Below are 27,714 nucleotides of genomic sequence, written 5' to 3' on the forward strand. Positions count from 1 at the left end.
TAGCCCCATTTATAAATAAGGAAAATGAGATTTGGACAGGGTAGATGATTTGTTCATGGCATAAAGCTAGAAAGTAGCAGAACCAGGATTTAAACCCAAGTCTTGACTTCAAAACCATCCTGGTTCAGGTTGGTGAGTTTTTCAGAATTTGACAATATTTAAGGGTACAAAGATAGTGCCAAGTCTAAAATGTTGAAGCCATACACATCTTTTACGTAAATAATGTTTTTAAAGATATATAAATTATCTATGCAAAAGTAAGAAATAATTTAATATATATTCCTCCAGTAATCAAGCCTCAAATAGTCTGTGTGATACAATTGTTTTCTATCATATTACAGTCTGCCATTCATGTCAATGTTTTTTTAAATAAGACACATATTATTGTCCTGGTGCAATGTCCCACACCTGTAATCCTAGCACTCTGGGAGGCCAAGGCAGGAGAACCGCTTGAGCTCGGGTGTTCGAGAGCAGCCTGAGCAAGAGCGAGGCCCTGTCTCTACTATAAATAGAAAGAAATTAGCCAAACAACTAAAAATAGAAAAAATTAGCCAGGCACAAGTGGCATGTGCCTGTAATCCCAGCTACCCAGGAGGCTGAGGCAGGAGGATTGCTTGAGCCCAGGAGTTTGAGGTTGCTGTGAGCTAGGCTGACGCCACAGTACTCTAGCCCAGGCAAGAGAGTGAGACTCTGTCTCAGAAAAAGAAAAAAAAAAAGACAGGTATTATTTCATTCATTAGACCCCTTCCCTGAACTATTCAACCCTCCTAGGAAATAGCCCAGTGTTGTGAGAAAGTATTAGGTTGTAACATTTTAGGAAACAGACTGTATCTAGTTTATCAATTGTATAGTCAGCACCAAGCACAGTCAGTGGCTGCATATAGTACAGAAATCAAGTCCAAGTTGACAGATCTGGGCACTTTGAAAAAACTGAACTTAAAAAAAAAAAAAGCTGTCATGACTCTTTTAATCAGTGTAGAATCACTGCACTGTACAATATGGTGGCCACAAGCTGGAGCATTGGTGGTTCAGTGGTAGAATTCTCGCCTGCCAATATGGTGGCCACTAGACATATATGTCTATTCGAATTTAAATTTAAATTAATGATAATTAAATTACATTAAAAATTCAGGTTTCTCAGCCACACTAACCATATTTCCAGCACTTAACAACCACATGTGGTTAGTGGCTATCACATCAGACAACACAGAAGACTTCCATCATCGCAAAATATACCATCAGATAGTGCCATAGAGGAATGAGAATGCAATGAGCTATCAATATCTCCATCAAGAGAGCCAAGCCACAGGGAGGAAGCCACACACCTCACAGACATGTGCAAATCACAAACATGTAGAACAGCTCCACAGTTGTTTGGTTTTGTTTTGCTTTTTGATGATTAATGATATCTATTGGCCTATCTTCTCTTCATGCTTTACTTCCAAACTCATCGCAACCCATTTCTTGAGATCAAACGCACTGCCCTACCTCAAAAACTAGCATTCTTACCCTTGGGAGAAATTATCTTCTCCTGGATTTATTCTCGGTGTCGGGGGAATGTCATAGTCAATACAATCAATCTGAGAAAGAAATAGAAAAATATGTTTTTACAAGCACATACCCAAGTCTCATAACCTCTACCCCTTGACCCCTTCCCCAGCTGACTGGGAGGATGCTTCCATTCCACCTGCTGCCACCGTGACATCCCCCTCATGAGTCCCAGTGAGGGCTGCACAGGACATGTCCTCCAATGTCACAACAGGAGGAGCTCACTGACCGTGTATATGGCACCTCAAGTTCATAGACATTTTTGTAGAAGATAAACAGGCTCCTTAATATTCCTTCTGAATACTTTCTTTTGAATCTCCAAGAAATCTTAAATTATCCAAAAGTTCAACTCCTTTCAAAGGAGTAAGTTTGGTTATTTTTTTCTCTTAAAAAAAATATTATTTTCTGGGGACCATTTCCTCTGTTTGAAATCTTTCCTAGAAAGACATTCTAAAGGCAAGAGCCAAAGCTGTAGCAAAAATCTATTCAAAATATTCCTTGTGAGGACTTCAGAGCATTAGTTAACTCGCCAGCACTCTCCCCAGAGCTGTCTGGCAGCTTGATGAATGATGATGATGGTGTACAAAGAAGAAGTAAACAACAACAACAAAAAGAACACTAATTTCAACCTCCATTAGATGCACAAGGGGGGAGAAAATCAATGTTTGACAAATGGAAAATGACAAAATCAGTAAGGGGAGACTTTCATTTTCAATTTTCTAAGGGGCCTTTGCACACAATGGAGTGTTAAAACCAAGAAAAATAACAAATAAAAACACATTCAACGGGCTCTATTTAAAATGCATTATCACAAGCTACAAATATAGAGCAGGAAATAATTGCTTTATTTGTTCAGAAGAAGTTTAATGGTTTCTTTAATTTAAAATAGGTAGTTTTAGCCTTTGAAACTTGATTACATTTTGGTAGGAAGACTATGTACATTGATTACCTAACCTGAAGGTCTTACTACATTTAGTTATTCGTGCTACCATTGGTGTACACCGCCAAATAATTTGTCCAATCATTCATTTATTCAACAAACATTTATTAAATACCTACAGTTACCAAGTAGGTATACCTACATACTTTATTTATTAAATACTATACCAGGACTGGAAGATGGAAATATGAATTCCCCAAGGCCTTGAGAGAAAACAAACAAGTAACAGACAACAGATCGAAGTGTTAACAGCCACAATACAGGGAATCTCCAGGGTTTACAAGTTTTCCCCAGCATTTATTTCTATCTTTCTTCTGAAAGTGATTCTACCCAGAGGACAGAATTTTGAATCAAGGACCAAGAAAAAAGTCTCTTCTATATGTTTTTTTATAGATAGCAGAAATCAAACTGGAAACGACAGTGGAAATGATTTAGGTATGAGACACTGACATACACAACCCTTTGCCAAACCTACTAACAACAACCCAGGGAAATGCTCAGGGCCATCTAGTAGCACAGTCAATTAGGCCTTCCTTTATAGTCCCTGCTCTTGACACTTAATCCTCTCAATTCCTGTTTATAAACTAATCAGAAAAAAAAAAAAAAATTAACTACTCCCTTCTCTGTGCTCCATGTACCTTATTCATAATTCTGTTAATTAATTTTGTTAAATATCGATTAGGCTAATTATGATGTAGAAGAGACAAACAGACCAGGGTCAAATTCCACTTCTGAAATTTGCTAATAGAATTAACTTGAAGAAAATTAATTTGCCCTTTCATTGAATAAAATCTTTTTGACCCGAAAAACGGGAATAGTACCCACCTCATAAATCTATTGAGAAGATTAGATAAGACACTGTATACATCTAGCTCAGGGTCTGTGGATGTCCATATGCTGACGTCTCTCTTTTACATGAAAATAAATTTCTAGAGAGTAAAGACACTATTCAATTCATTTCTTTAATCTATCTTAGGAACTCAAAAATATACTCAAAAAATGTTTGAAGGAGTGAATGCACAGTAATGGTGGTTCAAGAATTTTCTATCCTTGACTAATTATTTAATTTGTATTATAGTTGTCTCAGATATTATTATTATTTCTGAAATACTTCTGTTTAATGTAAAAGCATAGAGGTTCTATGAATTGTTTATCAGAAGAGCAGTGCTAATAAGTAAATATACTAACACCTGGGTAGATCTTCTTCAAAAACTGTCTGTTGGAAAAGGATTTCGGTGCAATTAACATATCCTTCCTAAAGTAAGCCTGCCGTAAAGAAATGTCGTCTGCATAATGATGAGGCTTAAAAGAAGGAGAGAGAATTAAAAAGGGTGACATTTTAAAAATAAGTGCCTAATTGTTACCTGTGAGCATGCTGATCCTCATAAGGCTAATGATGCCAAATTTATTTAGTACTCTGAAAAAGAGAGATTTTAAAATCACTAGATGGCATTTCATTTAATCTAGCAAGTTTTAGTTGCATTTACGTTTATTCAATTGTAGGATTATAGACAACCCTGAAAGTAAACAGACAAATGTGCTAACAACCTTCTTCCTGGATGTGGGGAGGAGGTGGTATTTTATTTTTAGTACCCAACATTTGTAATGTGTCTATCTGTCCCATATAAGCTTTGAAGGAGGTGACCGATTTTACTCAAGCATGGTGCATGATTTATAAGGCTATCAACTTAAACCAGTATCTGTGTTTACTTGTGGCTTGGTAAGCCATTTTGTTCATATTTAAAAACACTAAATGAGCAAGTCAGGCATTTTCTAATATATTTCTGTAAAACTTAAATTGTGTATATGAGTAAAAATTATAGCCAAAAAAAGTTGAGGGGGGACAGCAGGAAATGGGGCATTGACTAATTTTTAACATTGCTCAGCAGTAGTTTAAAATGTCTGAACTTGGGTAGCCTGGATGACAATTGTTCTAAGATGCTGCTTCCCTGTGTACAAGTTATAATACTTTGATCAACTAAGAGCTCTTAGAAAATCCCTTTCTACATATGTCTGAAACATATGACTGTAAGTCAAATACTAGCTACTAAGTATTTGACTACTAAGTCAAATACTATTCATATCTAATTCTTTTAGATATGAATATTAACAAAGGCCACCTATTCATCTATCACTTATTGCACATTTATCGAGCACCTACTATGTGTTAGACATTGCGTTAGGAACTGAAGAAATAGAGGACAAAGATATGGACCCTACTCTCCTACATAGCTCAGAGTATGAAGGACAGAGAGACAAAAGAAAAATGGTGGGATCGTATGTTGCGAGTCATGACAAATGTGCTATAGGGTGCTCTGAGCTATGAGGCTCAGAAAAAAACATGTGAAGGAGGGGACACCTGGTCCAATCTTGATGGATGGGTTAGAGTTATCTGTACCCTTCCACTCCCATAAAAAAACGAAAACCATGTTTTGAGCCTGGGGAACAGCAAGGGCAAAGGCATCAAGGTGAGAAACTCTGATGCATTTGAGGAACTGCTGACCAGAGTAGGTGTGGGGTGCTCCAGGAGGCGAGTGGGACGGAGAAAGGAGAGCCTTGAATGTGTCATTTAAAAATATAGTGACTGCCATGAAAGGATAAAGGGTCCCCTGGATGTAATCATTAGGAGGTTGTTGGTGGTCTTTGCACTGTTAACCTTGATGCAATGAGAGAAATAGGAAGAAACCAAATTGCCATCAAATTGTCATGGGTTAAAGATAAATATGAGGTAAGTATGTTGAGTAAAGCAATGTGGGTGACTCTTTTGAGAAGCTTGACTAAGACAAACAATAGGGCAATAACAAAAAGAAAACAAAATTCAAGGAATTTTTTTGTTTTAAAATGTGAGAAGATGAAGCATATGTATATAGGCTGAGGTAGGAAGGAACCTGTAGAGAGAAATTGCTGTATCTATTAACAAAGTGATAAAATAATTGATGAAATTGTCTAAAATTAACTGAAATATAAATATATTTCAGGTGGATTCAAATGAGCTAAAGAGACACTACAGGAGTTCTACAAAATTTCAGGTAGGTAATGTACAAACACTTTCAAAATTGTTCAAGTAATCTCTTACCATTTTGAATTTAAGTCCCATCTACAGATTTCTCCAAACAGATCATCTTCCTTTGTAACAAAACTCATACAGATGAAGTTTTATTAGACAAAGATAGGCCTGAAGTTTCTGCCTCTCAATAATTACATGATACATTTCCTTGTATGTACAAGTGGGTAATTCAACATATGGGTCTTTATTAAGCAGACCAAAATAAGTTAGTGCCTACATTTAAGTTCTTATTTAAATATCAATAAAGGAGCATGGGGTGTACTTTGTCTTGCTCACAGAATTCTAGCCTCCAAATCATGTAACATAATGGTGTGAACATCTGCAAAATTGTTTCTACTCCTATTTCTTTCTTGTTCATATAAGCAAAATAAGAAATAGAAAAGAGGCAATTATTTAGATCATAGAGTCTTCTCTTACTCAAAGAAAAATATAATCTTATGTTTTATTGCCAATAATTGTATTCAAAGTACTTTCTTATATGACTCTGAGATATAGGCAGAGGTTGGAGGTTATCCAAGGTTATCCAATCTGTCTGAGTCAACTCCAGTCTCCCACTTCAAGGATAGCACTCTAGTGGTCTCAAATTTTGTTTAAAAGAATAAAAATCTTGATTTAGGTCCCAAACTATCTCTGTTGGAGTTCTACAATGATTAAAATCCCTTTTAGTTTGTTTTTATCTCCAACTAATTTTCTTTGTAAAACATTGCCACATACTTAGGCATATTCATAAAAGATTTCTACTACTTTGATGAATTCAACAAAGAGGATGACTATTCTTCGTAAATGCTACACAGCTTATTTCAAACTCTTAATTACTTTTTTGAGTTTGAATAAGGGCTAAATTAATTCACATATTTAATTGTGATTGCTCCTCCTTTTGAATTCCTTCAGCACATTCTGCCTGTCTATGGCATTGCATTATAGTTACAGTCATGTGACACACAATGACATTTCGGTCAACAATGGACCATATATACAGTAGTTGTCCTGTAGATCATAATGGGGGGATCAACATGGTGGACTGGAAGCCTGCACTCACCCCTCTCAAGGGCAGGATCAAGGGTTGCTATAGAGGTTCACCCACAGATCGACTGTCTTGGAAAAAGCATTATGAATCATCAGAGAAGACACTGAAGACACCCAAAGTGAGGGAGAGAGAGTTGGAGTGATCTGCTCAGCAAGATTGGAAGGTACTTGGAGGAAGTGTCCACATATGGAGAAGAGTTAAAGGAGAGATCCCAGGGGCTCCACACTCCCCCAGTGGACATGCAACCTGAGCTGCAAGGGGGCTCCCCCATGACAGCGGGTCTCCAAACTGACCAGAGAGCTGCTTGGAAACTGTGCAGCAGGACTGCACCAGAGAGTGGGCACAGTGGGGTCCCTACAGCTTCTGGTCTCAGGTCACTGCAACAGACACCACTCTGCATTATCAGCCTCAGAGTGTCCAGTTTGCAGAGGGATGGGCTCTACTTCAGCCACGACCTCATTATCCCTTCCAGGACAGAGAGGGAATGAAGATGGAAGGTGCTCTCACATGCATTGTGACTGGGTGCCATATATTTCTCCAGCACCCCTACTGTCTGCCTTTCAGGGATCTGAACAAAGCAGGTGCCTACTGGCCCTCAGCATCTGCCAGCTGCTATCATCTTGCCATCTCAATAGTGCCACCACTGTCACCTGAAGAGCATGGCAGCAGCCGCCATAGTCAGACATGGGTGAAGGGAGAGCCCCAGCCACTGCAACTCCCAGGCAGGATGCCACACACCTCCTCAGTCCTGCTAGCTGCAGGTGGCCTAGCCACTATGGCTCAAGAAACTACCCCAGTGTTAGCCATGATTCCATGACCTGCTCAGGCACTGGCCAAGAACCCCTGAATTGTCCAGACAACCACCAAGGTCCCAGACCCACACAGGTACCCCTGAAGATTCCACAACCCACCCCACCACCAGCTGTGGTCCCATGACCTGTCAAGGTGCCTGCCAAGGTGCTGCATTGTTTTCAGGCACCTGCCAGATCCTACGATGTGCTCAGGTACTTGCCAAGATTCCACAACCTGATCTGCTGCCAGCTTCAGTCCTGTGGCATGCCCAGGGGCCCACCAAGTTCCCATGAAATGTGCAAGCACCTGCCAAGGTCCTATAGCCTGCTTATGAACTAGTCAAGGACTTTTGACATGCCCAGGCACACACCAAGGTCCTACAATTTGCCACACTGCTGGCTGCAGTCCTGTGATGCATTCAGCTGCCCACCAAGGTCCTGCAACCTGCCCCAGGCACCAGCCAAGGTCATGCCACCTACCTCCATGGAGAGGGATTTGCTCAGCCTCTGGTAAGAGCTTCCAACAGTGGCTCTGTTGGAAAAATATTCCCTAGCACTGGCTTGGACTGTGACAACCCCAAGGGAATAGAATGATGCAGGAGAACAGCTGTATCCACTCAGGCTCTTAGTGCATCCACTCCTCTCCTGCTGGGTCAGTCCTCCAGAGTAGGAGACAAGAGCATATCTAGGGGCCTGTCCTCCTTTTCACTAAGTAGAAGAGTTTCCAGCAAAGAACAGGTACACCACAAACCTACCAGCCCAGAGCTGAGATAAGAGTTTTCAGATGAGAAGAAAACAGCAAAAGAACACTGGCTACATGGAAAAACAAGCTAGTTCAATACACCCAAAGGATCACAATTGATCTACAACAACATACCCCAACCAAATGGAAATTCTAAAAATAGCAGAAATGGAATTCAGAATATGGATGGCAAATAAGAAGAATAAGATTGAGAGAAAGTTGAAAATCAACACAAAGAAATAAAAAAAAATTTCAGGACATATATGAAAAAGTCACTAAAGAGCTAGACAACATGAGAAAGGATATAACTGAACATAAAGAGATAAAAGAGTCATTTAGGGAATCACAAAATATAGCAGAAAGCTTTGACAACAGGCTAGACCAAACAGACAATTCTCAGAGCTTGAAGACAAGAGTTTTGAACTAACCCAGTTGGTTAAACATGCAGAGAAAAGAATAAAGAAGAATGAACAATCACTCTGAGAAATATGAGACTATGTAAAATGAGCCATATACAAATTATAGATATCCTGGAGGGAGAAGAAGATAAAGCAAAAATATAGAAAACCATTTCAAGGGAATTATTAAGGAGAGGTTCCCTGGTATTACCAGAAGTTCAGATATCCAAACACAAGATGGTCATAGAACTCCAGGAAGAGGCATAGCAAATAGGACATCTCCAAGACACATAGTTATCAACCTGGACAAAGTCAAAATGAGGGAGAAAATTCTACAAGCTACATGATGAAAGCAACAACTAACCTACAAAGGAAAACCCATCAGGCTAACACCAGACTTCTCAGTGGGAACCGTACAAGCTAGATGAGATTGAGGCCCCATTTTTAGTTTTCTTAAATAGAACAAATGCCAACCAAAAATTTTGTATCCTGAAAAATTAAGTTTCATGAATGAAGGATAAATAAAGATTTTTCAAGACAACTGAACATTAAGGGAATTTGTCACTAATAGACGTGTCCTACAGGGAATGCTCAAAAGTACATTATACATGGAACAGCACAATGGATACCAACCAGTGTAAAAACACCCAAAAGTTAAAGCTCACAACTCTTATAAAACAATAGCAAGACAGGGAAAGCAAAACAATAATGTATCGTGCAACATGATTAACAGAATAGCATTCCATATATCATTATTAATACTCAATGTGAATGGTCTGAATGCCCCATTTAAAAGACATAGATGGGTTGAATGGATGAAAAAATACAACCAAAGTGTTTTCTGTCACCAAGAAACACATCTAAACCACAAGGACTCACACAAGACTCAAAGTAAAGGAATGGAAAAAAAATATTCCATGCAAATAGAAACAAACAGTAAGTAGTTGTAGCCATTCTCAGATCAAATAGATGTTAAATCTACAATGGTTTAAAAAAAAGACAAAAATGGTCATTTTTTAATGATAAACGGAGAAATTCAACAAGAAGGCATAACAATCCTAAATATATATGCACCTAACCCTGGACCTCCCAGATTCATAAATTCTATTAGATATAAGCAAAAAATCAACAGTAGCATCTTAATTGCTGGATATTGCAACACCCCACTGACAGAACTGGACAGATAGATCATCAAAGCAGAAAATGAATAAAGAAAGACTGACCATACATGGCACTCTAGAACAAATCGACCTAACAGACACTTTCAGAATATTCTATTCAAAACTACTAAATATACATTCTTCTCATCAGCACATGGAACATTTTCAAAGATTTATCATATCTTACAAGACAAAACAAGCCTCAGCAAATTCAAAAAAGTTGAAATCATACCATGTATCTTCTCAGATCACAATGGAATAAACTTACATATCAATTCCAAGATTAACACACTCAAATCTACAAAACGTCATGGAAATTAGACAATCTGCTGCTCAATGATCCTTGGGTGAATCATGAAATTAAGATGTAAAGCAAAATATTCCTTGATCTGAAAGACAAAAAGGGCACAGCTTTCAAAATCTATGGGATACAGTAAAAGAAATTCTTAGGGGGAAGTTCATAGCCTTAAATGGTTACATCAAAAAGACAGAAAGATCACAAATTAACAACCTAACATCACAACTCAAGAAACTAAAAAAAACACAAAAAACCCAAAGCCAGCTGAAGAAAAGAAATAACAAAGGTCCGAGCAGAACTAAATGAAATAGAAGCCACAAAAATAATACAAGGGAGCAATAAAACAAAAAGTTGATTCTTTGAAAAGATAAACAAATTGATAGACCCCGGGCCAGATTAACCACAAATAGAAGAGAAAGGAACTCAAATGAGCTCGATCAAAAATGAAAAATAAACTTTACAACTGATACCACATAAATACAAAATATCATCCATGAATATTACAAAAACATGCATGAAAACAAACTAGAATACTAGGAGTAAATGGATAAATTCCTGGAAAAATACGAACACCCAAGCCTGAATCAGGAAGAAATAGAAATCCTGAACAGATCAATAATGAGCAGCAAGATTGAAGCTTTAATAAAAAGTCTCCCAACAAAAAAAGCCTCAGACCAGATGGATTCACAGTTGAATTCTACCAGACCTACAAAGAAGAACTGGAACCTACAAAAATTATTTCATAACATAGAGAAGGAGGAAATCTTCCCAAACTCATTCTACAAAGCCAGTGTCACCTTGGCACCATGTCACAAAAGGATACAAAAAAAAAAAAAAAAAAAAAGACAACTACACATCAATATCCTTTATGAACATAGATGCAAAGATCCTCAACAAAGTACTAGCCAACTAAGACCCCAAAGGCAAATACAGCAACAGCATAAATAAATAAATGGGGCTTAATTAAATTAAAAGCTTCTTAACAGCAAACGAAATTATCAACAGAGTGAATACACAGCCTATGGAATAGGAAAAATATTTGCAAACTAGACATCTGACAAAGGAGCAGTATCCAGAATCTACAAAGAACTCAAACAAAAGAGTAATAAAAAACAAACAACCCCATCAAAAAGTGGGGCAAAAGACATGAACAGAAGTTTTTCAACAGATGATAGTCAAATAGCCAACAAACATATCAAAAAATGCCCAATATCACTAATCATCAGGGAAATGAGAATTAAAACTATAATGAGATACCACTTTACCCCTATCAGAACGGCTATTATTAAAAAGTCAAATATATATATATATATATATATATATATATATATATATATATATATAGATGCTAGTGTGGGTGCAGAGAGAAAGGAACGCTTATAAACTGTTGATGGGACTGCAAATTAGTCCAGCCTCTATGGAAAACAGTATTGTGATTCCTCAAAGAAATAAATGTATTCTCTAGATTTTTCCCTCAAAAAAAAAAAAAAGAAAGAAAGAAAGAAATGTAGACCTACCATTCAATGCAGCAATCCCACTGCTGTGTATCTACCCAAAGGAAAAGAAATCATTTTGTCTAAAAGGCATCTGCAGTTGAATGTTTATCACAGCACAATTCACAGTTGCAAAGATGTGGAATCAACCTAAGTGTCCATCAAGTCATGAGTTGATAAAGAAAATGTGGTGTATTTAAATAACATGGAGTACTATTCAGTCATAAAAGGGATGAAATAATGCCATTTGCAGCAACTTGAGTGGAACTGGAGACCATTATCCTAAGTGAAGTATCTCAGCAATGGAAAACCAAACACTATACATTCTCACTAATAAGTGGGAACTAAACGATAGGTACACAAGAGCTAAAAGAGATGTAAAGGACATTGGAAACCAGTAAGTGGGGGTTGAGGGATAAAAACTTACCTATTGTGGCCGGGCGCTGTGGCTCACGCCTGTAATCCTAGCTCTTGGGAGGCCGAGGCGGGCGGATTGCTCAAGGTCAGGAGTTCAAAACCAGCCTGAGCAAGAGCGAGACCCCGTCTCTACTATAAATAGAAAGAAATTAATTGGCCAACTGATATATATATAAAAAATTAGCCGGGCATGGTGGCGCATGCCTGTAGTCCCAGCTACCCGGGAGGCTGAGGCAGAAGGATCACTCCAGCCCAGGAGTTTGAGGTTGCTGTGAGCTAGGCTGACGCCACGGCATTCACTCTAGCCTGGGCAACAAAGCGAGACTCTGTCTCAAAAAAAAAAAAAAAAAAAAAAAAAAACTTACCTATTGTGTACAATGGACACTATTCTGGTGACGGACACACCAAAACCCCTGACTTAAGCATTATACAAGGTATCCATATAACAAAAACATTTGTACCCCCTTAATACTTTGAAATTTTAAAAAAGATTATAATGGAGCTCAAAAATTTCTCTCACCTAGTTACTTCGTAGCCTAATCATAACATCATTGCACAATGTATTACTCATATGTTTGTGAGGATGCTGATATAAACAAATCTATTGTGCTGTCAGCTGTATAAAAATATAGCACAGTTATGTACAGTACATAATGCTAGATAATGATAATAATGACTATGTTATTGATTTATGTACTGACTATACTGTTGGTCATTATTTTAGAGCGTAGTCCTTCTACTTATTAAAAAAAAAGTTAACTGTAAAATGCCCTCAGGCAGGTCCTTCAGGAGGTATTCCAGAAAAAGTCATTGTTAACACAGGAGATGAGAATTCTATGCATGTTATTGCCCCTAAAGACCTTCCAGTGGGACAAGATGTGGATGTAGAAGTCAGTGATATTGATGATCCCAATCCTGTGTAGGCCTAGGCTAATGTGTATATTTGTGTCTTAGCTTTTAACAAAAATGTTTATAAAATAAAAATAAAAAATTTTTAAAAACAGAACAAAGTTCATAGAATAAAAGCATAAAGAAAGAAAACATTTTTGTACAGTTGTACAATGCATTTGTGTTTTAAGCTAAGTGTTATTAAAAGAGTCAAAAAGCTTTTAAAAATTACAAAGTTTATTCAATAAAATAGTTATAGTAGCCTAAGGTTAATTAATTATTAAAGAAAGAAAATTTCTGATAAGTCTAGTATAGCCTAGGTATAGGTTCACAAGGTCTATAGTAATGTACAGTAACACTTGGCCTTTATACTCACTCACCACTCACTGACTCACCCAGAGCAACTTCCAGGCCTTCAAGCTCCATTCATTGTTAAGTGCCCTATACAGATGTACCATTTTTTTATCTTCTGCATCATATTTTACTGTACCTTTTCTATGCTTGGATACACAAATATTATACTTACCATGTTACAATTGCCTACAATATTCAGTAAAGCACAGTTGCACAAGTTTGGAGTATAGGACCAATAGGCCATACCATATAGCCTGGGTGTGTAGTAGGCTATACCATGTAGGTTCACGTAAGTATACTCTATGATGTTCACATAATGAAATCACCTAATGATGCATTTTTCAAAACGTATCCCCATCATTAAGCGACATATGACTATATTTTTGTAATTGGTTATTCTACTATTATTAGATTGTTGACTTCTTGCAGACAGAAACAATATCTTACTCCTATTTCAACCCCAAGATGCTTTGCAATGTGCCTTGCACAGAGTTTAGTGTTGGTGAATACTTCCTCAATTCAATTTTCTACAATTCAATGAGAAATAGATTATCTCTGTTTACACAAATCCATGCCAATGTGTTGATATTAAAATGACTAACAACCATCTACATAGAGAAGTTGAGCAGGGAGTTGAACAATTGAATGGAGTAAAAAGATCATTTTGGAGCCTACAATGGAGCCTACAAGCTCCATTCATGGTAGGTTAACAAAATCCAGTAGGGGAATAACCAAGTACATCCATGCCCAGTGGTTTCTGGGGTAGCACTGGACAACTCAACAGCTCTGTGCTCCTGCTTTCTTTCTTGAGAGATATTATTTTAGTAACTGTTCCGTATGTCTCTCAATGTTACAAGGATCAATATCCGTAGGATAAAATCAATGAGGTTTGATGATATGATGCAATTTCTAAACCAATACTTTTAGTAAGTAATTTGTTTATAACAACTAATCTGGATAATTCAAACTAGAAGTTCAATTCCCATTCAATAACAATAGGCTTTGAAATTCTGTTACACAATTAATTACCTCAACTCTATTTTTTATGTGCGGCCTTACAATATGTACTTAATTGTTCTTAACTGTCTTAAGACATCTTAAATTTCTTAATACACTCTTTTTTAAGACCATGAAAATGAATAATTATTTTGCATAAAAGAATTTATTATTGTTATTGTAATCAAGAAAGTATGCAAGTGTTGTGTTGTCATTTCATAATTACCAGGGTAATAGAAGGTGAAGATAATTTTAATACATGGCAAATATTTTTAAAATTTTTTTAGATATAATAGTACTTTTAATACCTTCTCCCATCAGAGCTGCTGATTATTTGTAAACAGGACTGATTTCTTTCCTTTTCTCCCTTAGCCTGCACAGTCTCTGGTCAATACTTTCACAGAAGTTTATTGGTAGCAAAATGGTTCAAAGTAGACAGGAGTAGAAAGCATTGAAGAACATGGATGAACAACAATGTAATCAGCTCTGAACACTGGAGAATTGGCTGAAACATAAAAATATATCACTGCAATGAAAGTGCAATGGTTTCAAATAAAATCAAGAATGGACTTGATTTTTGACCCAAGAGGCCCCATGTTTAATACACTATTAAAATGTATTTTAACATTAGCAACCATGCCATAACTGAAGTATATGTGGCAGCTCAATAAAAATCCCAGCAAATGCAGTGCCTAAGGAGAGATCAGACGCATGGAGGTGGAAATGAAATACACTGGAAGTAGGCTACAAAATAGTGTTCTTGTTTTCAAGGTGCTAATATGCCTTTCAATGGTACCATATATTTAACTGAAGGCAACTTTGGATTAAACAACAAGTAATGCATTGTGACTAGTCAACTTTTACTTGCACCAGTATAAATATATCCATGCCCCTGAAAGCATGCAAACACAATATAATTGTGAATGTGTTCTTCCAACAGTTGGATGTCGCATCAGTTATACCATTTGATGTTTTTTACTTCTTCTTTGGGTTTAATCCAATATTTAGAACAAATAGGATATTAAAGGTAAGATACTATATTTAATTGCCTTCTCCTTATGATAATGGAAGCAATCTTGAAATAATTTTAAATATACTAAAATTACCAGTGTTCTTAATTTTTCCCAAATAGTTTTCCATCTTTCTGTTCTCATCAATGCTGTGAATTTTCTTAAATGAATGAAGGATAAATGCCTGATGGTAGTTGTTCCTGGTTATTTTTATTCTCTATCTCATAACATGTATTTTTATGACATAAATAGGAATACTTTTGTACTTCAAAATTCAACTCTAATTACAAATGGATCTTTTATAATTTTAATTTTTTTCCTATTTGTCCTTTTTGATCAGTTAGTAAATGCCTTGTATCTGGGCTGTAAAATTAAAGTCTTAGATTAGATTACCCATTTAGATTACCCAAATTATCTTACTCATCTAAAATTCTATGATTCTAAAAAAATGCAATCATACTTTTACATCACAAAATCACTTACATACTTAAACACAACTCAAACATTTATCAAGGAGGAACTAGTTAAATATATGAAGATACAGCTATATAAACAGAATGTTTGTAGTTTTAAAAGAATAAAGAGCAAGTTTTCTATGTGCTGATATAGAAAGAACTCCAAGATAAATTGCTGAGAGAAAAAGCTAGTTACAGAATGGTTGGTACAACAATGCTAACTCTTGTATAACAAAAAGGAAAAATATTCCATTTTTCTATATTTACATAAATACTAAAGGCAACAAAAAAGCTAATAAAAGTGATTACTGGAGGTGGAAAGGAGAAGGATGAAGGAAAATCAGGATAGATGAGGGCAAGAGTCAGAGCATGACTTTTAAAGGTATATATTTCATATTGTTTGGAACTATGTGGATGTATTACCTATTTTAAAAGATTGTAAGACATAAATATGTTGTAAGTCATAGATTCATTGGGTACCTAAAAAAATTTTAAGGACAATCAGAATTTGAAATTTTATATAAATTTTCAACAATGGTAATTTTTTCTCTTTATTTCCAAAAATAAACTTCTTAAAAGGATCATACAAGATTTCACAAATTTTAGGTGATTATCTCTTTTGCATCTTGGGAAGACAAGCTGACATAAATTGGCAACACTGGTGGATCCTGACAACAACAACACATTGCTCAAACTTTATATTCATTATCTCACTTATTCATCCCAACAACTTCATTTTAGAGATGAAAAAAAGGAGAATTCACGTAGTAAAAAAATCTGTCCAGACACACTGCCAATGAGTGGCAGCATCTCAGCTCTATCACATAGTTATTTGACTCCAAATTCTTTATTATAATTAGGTTGGCAGCTAAGCCTGAAGCTGAAATGGCTTTCCTTCTATGCCCTGATTTTTCAATAAGTGTTCTCTTTCCCTGTATTTCCATGCATCCAAGACAACTCTAGAGACTTCTGGTTTGACCACATAATGTGACTATAAATTGAGGCTCAATGCTCCAAGCAACCTAGTGGTCAGGCTGCCTCTCATCAAATTTCTAGTGTTTTGTGGAAGTTTCAGAAATAAACAGTTTTCAGAAAGACTCAGATTCCTACAAACTTGGGAGTTTTTCTGGCATTATACTAGAAGTTTATAAAATGCCACTCTTCATACCTCATCTCTGTATCCCTAAGATGCCCCAAAGCCCTCTATATCCAGTAGTTTTCTTAAAATATAGGAGATCCTGAGAGTCAACAGTGATATTCTTTTCATAGCCCCATAGTCAATTCATTTCACTTATTTATAAGGGTATCGTTTCAATGCACAATTCTCTAGCATAAATATTTATCATCTATATCTCCAAGTTATAAGCAAGAAAACAAATTAAGAATATAAATTTTCTCTATGGTGAACATTTAAGCTAAATTTAAAATCAGAAATTCTGGAAAAAAACAAATTGCATATTTTTCTAGTTAAGTAGTCATATTACATAACTATTACATATACTATTTTATAGTATATGTATTCTACTGCAGTCATATCTACATTAGGTGAAATTTTGAAGGTCCCTGTCATCTGTAAGATCCTATGATTCTACTAAGCATATTAAGTATATTAACTCATGTATGCACACTTTTAGGGGTATGTTCTCTTATTGCCCCCATTTTACAGATGGGAAAACCAAGGTACAGAAATAGTAAGAGTTACATAGTTAAAAAGTAGCAGAAATAGGCTGGCTTTTGGCTTTGGATTTCATGCTCTCACTGCCTATAGAAATAAAAGAGAGGCATGGCGCGGTGGCTCACTCCTGTAATCTTAGCAATCTGAGAGGCGGAGGTGGGCGGATTGCTCGAGGTCAGGCGTTTGAAACCAGCCTAAGCAAGAGCAAGACCCGTCTCTACTATAAATAGAAAGAAATTAATTGGCCAACTTATATATATAGAACAAATTAGCCAGGCATGGTGGCGCATGCCTGTAGTCCCAGCTACTCGGGAGGCTGAGGCAGTAGGATTGCTTGAGCCCAGGAGTTTGAGGTTGCTGTGAGCTAGGCTGATGCCATGGCACTCACTCTATCCTGAGCAACAAAGTGAAACTCAGTCTCAAAAAAAAAGAAAGAAAGAAAGAAAGAAAGAAAGAAAGAAAGAAAGAAAGAAAGAAAGAAAGAAAGAAAGAAAGAAAGAAAGAAAGAAAGAAAGAAAAGAGGGAAAATGCATGTAAGAAGTAGAAGTTGAGATAAAAGTAGAAGCAGGAAAAAACCTTGAGGGAAATAGCAATGTTTGGATTATATGTGTATAAACTCATTGTATCTTTGAATAATGTCAAGAACATCTAGCCAATGCTAATATTTACTGGGCTTTAAATTTTTTTGAAACAAATGCACTTTTAATGCAATTTGCTTAAAAATAATGCTAGTGCTGAGCAACAGGACTTAACACCTATCTATGACTTCAATGGATTTATATTAGACTTTTATTTATGTTTTGAGGGGAGTGTGATTTCAATTGTTGTGAAATAGAGTTTTAGTATATGCTTTAAAAGGAAAAGGAAAGAAATGTTTTTTAAACTTGATTTTCAATAAGCATTACAAATAAACTATTACTAACCAGGTAGAAATAAAATAAAGCAAAAATCTCTGGAAACTAGGCACCATGCTATAAAATGTACTTCCCAGAGGAAAATATCATTAAACAAGATCTAGTTTTTTAAGAAGACATATGAATAAAATTATTTTGACTAACAAATAAAACCTATTTCATATAGCTTTATTTAAATAGATGTATCTAAGACTGACATACTTTTCGCTTTCTTTTGCTTGTTTTCTACATAGTGCACTTCATTTTTTGAGTTTAATCATCACCTAGAGTCTATAATGGACAAAGCGTACATCTACAGGTAAAGAATAACTCACAATCCTTGGGTGGAGGGGAAAAGGCAATAGTACAACATTTTAGACAGCATTTAGCAGGAATGGGACTTTCCTGTTAAAGAAAAGGAAATAATATCAGATTTTGGCAATATAAAATATAGGAATATGTTCTACAACAGATTTGGATATTTTAAGTGAAATAAAAATATGAAAATCATAACAGATTTTAGAAAAGTATTGCACTAAAAAATAGGAATTATTACCTGCTTCAGTCAAAATAAGTACAGAAAAACATGCTCTTTCAAAAGTTGACTTTCTCTCTCGTGACAATCCATTCCTGATCTGAATTTCATTCATTTGCTGATCTGAACTTCACTTGCCAGAGACCTCTAGTTGCAGTTCATTACAGCATAAAGTCCCACGAGCTTTTCAGAGATATCCAGTTAAATCAGCATGGCATATTTTATGGGACTCAAATGGAGAGGTGACCCTTGAGGCATGTCTTTCACGGAGTTGACTCATACCAGCTGTGAAAAGAAAGGAAGTTTTTTTTTTTTACACTCTGTCAGTCCCAGTCAAGACACTGCAGTCAGAAAACATGCAATGGCACCGTCACTTTATGCCACACTAATGAGAGTTAACAGTTCACAAATCCAAAGCAAGGGAGCTCAACAGAGACTTTAAGGAAAAGAAAATGTTAAAATAGGCTGTATTCCAGAAACAACATGAACTCTTATTTTGCATCCATTCTTTCTGATAGGGTCATTCGAACAACTGGATACTTGCTGTTTATTCTGCACATTAATGCCTGTATTTATTACTGGGCTTCAAACTATGAAGGAATTGGCACTACTAGATGGGTGTATGATGGTGAAGGAAACAAGTAAGTTTTAATTTTGAAAGAAACTTTTATTGATGCTTCTTAACTTTCTGTTTCAGCGTATGAATTTTCTTAAGCCAGTGTTTTTGAAACTGTAGGGCATAACCCATTCATGGGCTGTACAACCTCTTTAGTAGGTCAGTATGTTTTAATTGAAAGAGTAGAGGAAAATATTAAGAGAATAGAAAATATCAGAGTCTGTCTGATAGGTAGTAGGAGTGTGGGTATGTGTGTGGGGGCGTGTATCCTGGGTTGGTTTGTGAAATGCATTTCCTATACTGGATCATGATCAAAAAAGTTTGAAAGCTTCTACTTTAGAAAACTGAGCAGTAAGGTAACTTTTAATAACTCCGATGCTGATTGTTAGTAATGAACAATGTTAATCATTTAGAGGGCAGGTGCATTGGCTAATTAGTTTACTACTGAAGGGTTTTATGGGTTTATGAGTCAGCTATAACCACTAACTCAATTAAACGCTTAGAGAGTAACGAGGATCATAAATTAAACTTGACAATTAGGTATGCAAGTGTCCCAGGAATAAAAGAGATCATTTGAAAAATTTAGAGCAGTAGAATCATGACTCAGTAATGGCAACTCGGTTATTTAATAGTGAAATTTCCTTTTGGTAGATACAAGGACTTGGCATGAGGTAGACTCCACTAACTTTCTGCTCCAATGACCTGACATTGAACATATAATAAGGCAATGTCCTTACTGGGGAAAACAGGCCCCAGCATTGCTTTGAAGGGTAACTCACTGCAGCCTTGGAATGGAGAGCAATTATAGGAGAGAGCAAAGAGAGTGAAAATAACTTTCAAAATGACACACTACCTAGTGAGCTAGACGTGTTTAAGGGATTATAACAACATTTTTTGAAGTTTTAACCAAAACTGGTTTTAAAGAATTTAAAGCCAGAAGGTCCACGGATTGGGAAACATACACACACACACACACACACACACACACATACACGCACACAGACACATACACACACAGGAAATCAATTAATTTCCAGAAAATTTATAACCAAACCTACAAGTTTATAATCAAAATTACTTACTAATTCTCTTTAGAATGTAAATTAATTTAAGTAGGAATTTACTTTGATATAAATAACTAATTTGTTCAAAAATTTGAGTAAGATACCAACTATATTAAATATGGTCTGAAAGTGAGCATGTAACCTGACACCATTAGGTACCTGTGTCTGGTAACTATTTTTGTCAAATTAGCAAAAAAAAAATAAGGTCGCATCAGAATACCTTCCAGAAAAAATGGAGCTATTTCTCTCTTTACACCAAGATGCCTCTTGGCGGAATTTCTAGGAAGCAGATCTTGTTCCCAGTGCCTCATACAGTGTTAAGAATATAATAGACAATATATGTTAGGTATGTGAAGAAGGCAGGAAAGAAGAGAGAGAGGGAGTATAGAAAAAAGGAAGGAATAACTATAATGTATTATAACAAGAAGAAAGAAATCGTAACTTCAACTCATAAGAAACTTAAAGTAAAGTGTGCCAGTGTTTTAGATTTCTGATTCCAACTACCTGAAGTACGCCCTCTAAAATACGAGATAAATTACCTGTTTTAATTTTTGTTGTTAAGTTACTTGCTTTAATTGGTTATTATAAATAAATTTCTAGGTGAATACAATTATAACAGTTTTCAATGATTGCTGAAATCTCTAAAACATAAGAAACATCTCCAAACGCTGAAACCAAGCTTGTGTACTGAAGCTGGAGTAGAGTATTGAATAAGAGGGCAGTGACCACTAAGGAACAGAAATAGAGGGATAACTTCTTAATCAGTAGAAGAAAAAAATAAGAAAATTAAAAAAGAAAACCAACAATCAAAAATAAAGACAAAAATAAAGAAAGGCAGTAGTAGGGAGAAGTATAGGAAAGGCAGAATGTAAAAAGCACAAAGTAAGGTGGCAAGAACAATTTAAAATATATCAATATGCACAGTAAATTAATATGGAATAAATTCACCTGCTGGTAACGATTGTCAATTAATATTAGTCAAAATAAGCTTTAAAACAAAAAAACATTTTAGGGAAAAAGAAGGTCACCACGCAATGGTAAAAGTTTTGACTCACCATTGTCAAAAGACAAAATTACAACCAATTTAGTTTAAAGATCCTAATTGGCTCTTATTTGTGATTCTAGAATCAGGCAACACCTCATTCCATAAAGTAGAATTAGTGTTCAGGTCAGCTGCACAGAGGAGGTTAGCTTTACAGGCAGAAAAGGGCTGAAGGAAGCCAAAACAGAGAAAAAGCAGATTGGTCATTTCAAACTTACACCTTGTAAAGCTGAAAGCAGAGGGGACTTCCTAACCATGCCAGCTGCACTGGCCTCTTTAGGGATTTGGTTGTTATCTGACTTCTGATTTCTTGGAATGGCAGATTAACAACTGAGTTTCAGCTTGATAACATAGAAGTTCAGCATGGGTAGCTCCATTTTGGTCTGGGCTGTTTGGCCTAGTACAGGAGTTCAGTCCAAACCAATGGGCTTTCATAAATTGTATTTAATTCCATCAAGATATTCTGATTCTAAATATGTGTACACCTAATAGAATGCTTAGAATTATTCAAAGGAAATCATAAAGCAAAAATTAATAGAAGGAAAAGTTGGCCCATGCACCATCAAACTGTGAGAAATCAACACAATTATTGATAGGTCAAGCAGTCAAAAACAGTTAACATATAAAAGATTTGAGAACCCAATCAACAACCTTGATTTAATGGATACAAATAGAATCCTGTACCCAGGAATTAGAAACTGCCCATTCTTCTTAATCGCTCACAGAAATATTAGTCAAAATGATCATTTTCTAGGCCAAAAAGCAAGTTTCAACATATTTCACAGCATTGTTATCCTACAGTCCACATCCTCTGATTGTAAAGATAAACGTTACCCCATCAGCTCTGCTCTGCTCATTTGGACAGGAGCATTCTCACTCAAAACCAAAGCTCCAATAATCCTGTTACCAACTGTCATGGACACAGGTTGCCATTCTTGCAAAGAAAATGCTTTCAAAAGCAACCTTTTTACTTATATTTTTTAGACAATTTGCATATGGCATTTACTAATATCCTTACATTTTCCTAACAGTTTTTAAACATCAACTTCTCCTTCTATATTACCCTTTGACCTTATAAGCCTAGTTTTTGCAATAATGACATAAAACATCTTTTTTTAACTTAACCCTGTGATGGTTCTGATGACCTGTGAACTGAAGGTTATTCACGAGGCCATTGGATTTGTAAACTTTGCCCTAGTTAGAATTAGGCAGCAGATTGCTGGGCATAAGTGGAGCATTGTGAACACTCAAAATGAGTCAAGTTTATTATAATTCTATTAATTTGCATCAAAACAACAACTTCTATTCATTTCAGTGGAAGGCAAGAAGGCATTTTTATTTATATTGAATGAAAGGTATCCTTCTTTAGACTGTAACATTTGACAAAGAAGGCAAATGTTTAGCTCAAATGGAGAACACAAATAAGAAATTAAGCTTATGTGTCACTTGAAAAAAGCCCTAATGTGCTTTTGTCCGCATGCATCCCAACCTTATTTATTTTCTGACATAAATTTCTCAATGTACACAAAACTAACAAAACCGTGGACCCAATTCCTGATGCATATTTCCCTCAAAGAAAGAGAAGAGAAGCAAGCAAAGCTGTCATGCAATCATTGACTTCAGTCAGAATAAGGAAGGAGTCGGAATTACTATAACATAGTGCCAGAAAAATGTAAGTAATCCACCACCTTAATTTTACAGATGAAGAAGATGAGACCTAGATAGATGAAGATATTTATTCAATGTCCCTTGAGTTCAGACACTGGTGGGAGACAGAAAGAGAGAGAGAGAGAGAGAGAGAGAGAGAAATAATCTTGTATTTTAATGCCTGGAAGGATGCCTTGGGATATAACAAAACACACCAGAGCAAAGCATTCAATGGACGAGAAGGGAGATGAAGGACAGCTGGCAGCATGACAGGGAAGAGTCAGGAGATTAAACAGATGTGCTCACAGATACAGTCTTCCTACATTCTTGTTTCAGTAAGTCTAGGTATGCTCAACCATTTACTCATTCATATCAGCCAACACATATTAGTAAGTTCTTATTGTGTGCTAATAAGTCCACCAACATCTATCTCTGTAGCACTTATATTCTAATAAGACCATTGTCCCTCACAGCCAGTGCTTCCAGTAATAAGTTTACAGAAACCAGGAATTAAGATGGATTCAGGGAGTTAAGAAAGTCCATACATAAAGTCAAGTATAGAAAGGGTATTTTAAAAGTCACATGGCCCACATATTCACCACAATGACTAAAATTAAAAAGACTGACCGTGCCAAGCGTTAGGATAACACAGGACTACTGGGCCTCTCATACATTGTTGGAGGGAAAGTAAAATGGTAAAACCATTATGGAAAAAGATCCAACAGTTTCTTTTACAACTAAACATACATCTACCTTACAACTCAAAAATTCCAAGCCTAGACATTTACCCAAGAGAAATGAAAATATCTGTCCATAGAATAACACTTGTACAAGAACATTTATAGAAGTTCTACTCATCTAACTGAGCTGGGCACAGTGGCACACACCTGTATCCCAGCTACTCAGAAGGCTGAGACAAAAAGATCACTAGAACCTGGGAGTCTGAGGCTGCAATGAGCTATGATCATGCCATTGCATTTTCCAGCCTGGATGACAAAGCAAGACCCTGTCTCTATTTAAAAAAAAAAAAAGGGCCAGGCATGGTGGCTCATACCTGTAATCCTGGCACTCTGGGAGGCCAAGGCGAGAGGATCGCTCAAGGTCAGGAGTTCGAGACCAGCCTGAGCTAGAGCAAGACCCCATCTCTACTAAAAAAATAGAAAGAAATTATCTGGACAACAAAATATAGATGTATATAAAATTAGCTGGGAATGGTGGCACATGTCTATAGTCCCAGCTACTCAGGAGGCTGAGGCAGGAGGATCGCTTGAGCCCAAGAGTTTGAGGTTGCTGTGAGCGAGGCTGACACCACAGTACTCTAGCCTGGGCAACAGAGCCAGACTCTGTCTTAAAAAAAAAAAGAAAGAAAGAAAGAAAGGAACAAGCTTGCAGTAAGCTATGATTATCATAATCAAAAACTTGAGATAGCCTAAGTATTCATCCATAGGTGAATAAATACACAATATATATGTGGTATATATACTTATAATGGATACTACTTGGCAATAAAAAGGAATAAATTACTGATAACATACAACAACATGAATAACTTTCAAAAGCATTATGCTAAGTAAAAGGCACCTTATCACCTTACACAGAAGTATATGTACTGTGATTTCATTTATGTGAAGTCCTAAAACAGGCAAAACTAATCTATTGTAGAAAAAAATTAGAACAGTAGTTGCCTCTGGGCACTGGAGGCAAGGATTGACTGGGAAAAAGACTGAGAGAACTTTCTAGAGTGATGGCAATATTCTGTGTCTTGATAAGTCTTTTGGTTGCATTTGTCAAAAATTTATCAAATGATACAAAAATCAGTAGCATCTCCATATGCTAACAGTGAACTATCTGAAAAGGAAATTAAGAAAATGATTCTATTTACACTAGCCTCAAAAAGAATAAAATACTAGGAATAAGCCAAAGCTGTGCAAGACATGTACACTGAAAATGATAAAACACTGATGAAAGAAATTAAAGCAGACACAAATGAATCAAAAAGCATCCATGTTTTTGGATTAGAAGAAGTAGTATTGTTAAAATGTCCAAACTACCCAAACAATCTGTAGATTCAGTATAATCCCTATCAAAATCCCAATGGCATTTTTTACAGAAATAGAAAAAACATCCAAAACTTCCTAAACACAAAAGACCCCAAGTAGCTAACGCAATGTTGATCAAAAAGAACAAAGCTAAAGGCATCAACACCCTAATTTCAAAATGTATCACAAAGCTACTGTAATCAAAACAATGTGATATTGGCATAAAAAGCAAACATCTAGTCCAATGAAACAGAATAGAGAATCCTGAAATAAATCAATGCATAGATGGTCAACTGATTGTCAACAAGTGCACCAAGAATACACAATGGGGAAAAATATTCTCTTCAATAAATGGTGTTGGAAAAACTGGATGTCTACACACAAAAGAACAATATTGGACCCTTATCTTACATCACACACAAAAATTAACTCAAAATGGATTAAAGACTTTAATGTAAGACCTGAAATTGTAAACCTACTAGAAGAAAACCTAGGGGTCAATTCTGTGACATTGGTCTGGGCAATGATTTTTTGTATATAATCCCAAAAGCACAGGCAATAAATGCAAAAATAGACAAATGCAATTACATCAAACTAAAAAAACTCCTGCACAGCAAAGTAAAAAATCAGCAAAATAAAAGGCAACCTACAGGATAAGAGAAAATATTTACAAACTACATATCTGATAAAGAGTCAATATCCAAAATATATAAGGAAGTCCTATAATTCCATAGCAAAAATAAATAAATAACCTGCTTTAAAAATGGGCAAAAGACCTAAAAAATTTCTCAAAAGAAGATATACAAACGTATATGAAAAGGTGCTCAACATCATTTATTATCACACAAATGCAAATCAAAGCCACAATGAGATAGCACGTTACACCTATTATGATAGCTACTATCCAAAAACCAAAAGATACCAAATGATGAGGATGTGGAGAAAAGGGAACACTTATATATGGTCAGTGGGGATGCAAATTGGTACAATCACTATGGAAACAGTATCTAAAAATTAAAAATACAACTGCCACATGATCCAGCAATCCCACTTCTGTGAACATATCTGAAGGAATTGAAATTAAGATCTCGAAGAGATACCTGCACCCCCGTGTTCATTGCATTATTCACAATAGCGAAAACATGAAAGCAACCTAAATGTTCCTCAACTGATGAATGAATAAAGACAATGTGATATATACATATATATACATATTCACACATATACAGTGGAATACTATTCAGCCTCAAATAAGAAGGAAATCCTGCCATTTGCAACAACGTAGAGCTGAAGGACATTTTGCTGAGTAAAATAAATAAGACACAAAAAGAGAAATACTGCACGATCTCACTTATATGTGGGATCTCAAATAGTCAGATTCCTATAAGGAAAGAGTAGGATGGTGGTTACCAGGGGCTGGAGCAAAGGGATAATAGGAAGGTGTTAGTCAGAAAGTACAAAGCTTCAGTTATGCAATTATGCAAGACAAATTAAGTCTTAGAAATCTACTCCATAGTATAATGCCTATAGTTAACAAAACTGTATTTTTTAAAATTCATCAAATGGTACTACTTAAGATTAGTGCTTTTATTGTATGCTCAAAATAAAAAAGAAACTCTAAATAAATATTGAACTCCAGTTAACAAGTATATTCCAAAGTACTGTTTTTAGGAGGAAATATCTGTCTAAAAATTACTTTGAAATGCATCCAAAAGATAAAATGGATTTGTGGATAAATAGAGAAATATGTGACAGAGCAGGAAGAGTAAAACGTTAATGGTAGAATCTAAGTGATGGGTATACATGTGATCACTGTAAAATTCTTTTGATTTTTCTGTTTAAGTGTTTCATTATAAAATATTAGGGAGAATTACATGTCACATTTGTTTCACAGAGGAAGAATTTTTATTTTCACAATAAATATTTTTTATGGTTTTATGACAAATTCTGCCTTATTGCTCTATCTTGGAGCATGCTAAAGTATATGTGTATGTGTGTGTGTATATATGTATAGCATGTATGATATAGTTCATGTACCATATAGTTCAGGTTTTAGATAGTTCACAGTTAAATATTAGATAATTCATGTATTAAATCAGCCAGATAGAATCTTTTTGAAAAGATCTATCCTGGGATGTAGATATTAGAGATAGACACACTTGATTAATTAAGCTAATCCTAGAAAATCAATAAGATGCCATCTAATTAAATTACAAATCTTACCTTTGGTTGTGCATGTCTAGGTGTAAGACTTGACTGAGAAAAGAATCCTAAAATAAACCTCAAAGCATCAGAGCAGAAAATTTCCAATTAACATAGCAGGCTATTTGATATACAAAAAAAAAAAATTGTTCAAGGCTAAACCTTGAGAGTTGGAAAATCAATGCCAAAGTTTCATATTCAATTGTTATTTTTTTAACATTATAAATAAGGAAATGAGAGAAGGTCATTGATATGCTTTTTCCTGTTAATACTACAACAAACTTTGGAGTGACTTTGGAGGAGACAGTATTCCAACACTTATAATGGAGCCGACCATGTAGGGGGAGAATCTAGTCCCTCTCCACTCTTGGGTAGTGTCAGATTTAATAAATTTCCTTAATTTAAAGAGACCCACAG

The 27,714-nt window shown here is 35.8% G+C and overlaps 1 protein-coding gene across 1 annotated transcript in view; it reads left to right on the top strand.

The window, feature by feature from the left end:
* Nucleotides 1-27,714, top strand: part of CNGB3 (cyclic nucleotide gated channel subunit beta 3) — a 145,624-nt gene that overhangs the window by 61,211 nt on the left and 56,699 nt on the right. Inside the window, exons 7-10 of the mRNA XM_076004675.1 lie at nt 5,467-5,517; nt 15,060-15,146; nt 18,407-18,471; nt 19,206-19,328. Of these exons, the coding sequence (XP_075860790.1) occupies nt 5,467-5,517; nt 15,060-15,146; nt 18,407-18,471; nt 19,206-19,328 (326 nt within the window). The remainder of the gene's footprint in view (nt 1-5,466; nt 5,518-15,059; nt 15,147-18,406; nt 18,472-19,205; nt 19,329-27,714) is intronic.

Source organism: Microcebus murinus, chromosome 7, assembly GCF_040939455.1.
Source record: "Microcebus murinus isolate Inina chromosome 7, M.murinus_Inina_mat1.0, whole genome shotgun sequence".
Taxonomy (NCBI): domain Eukaryota; kingdom Metazoa; phylum Chordata; class Mammalia; order Primates; family Cheirogaleidae; genus Microcebus; species Microcebus murinus.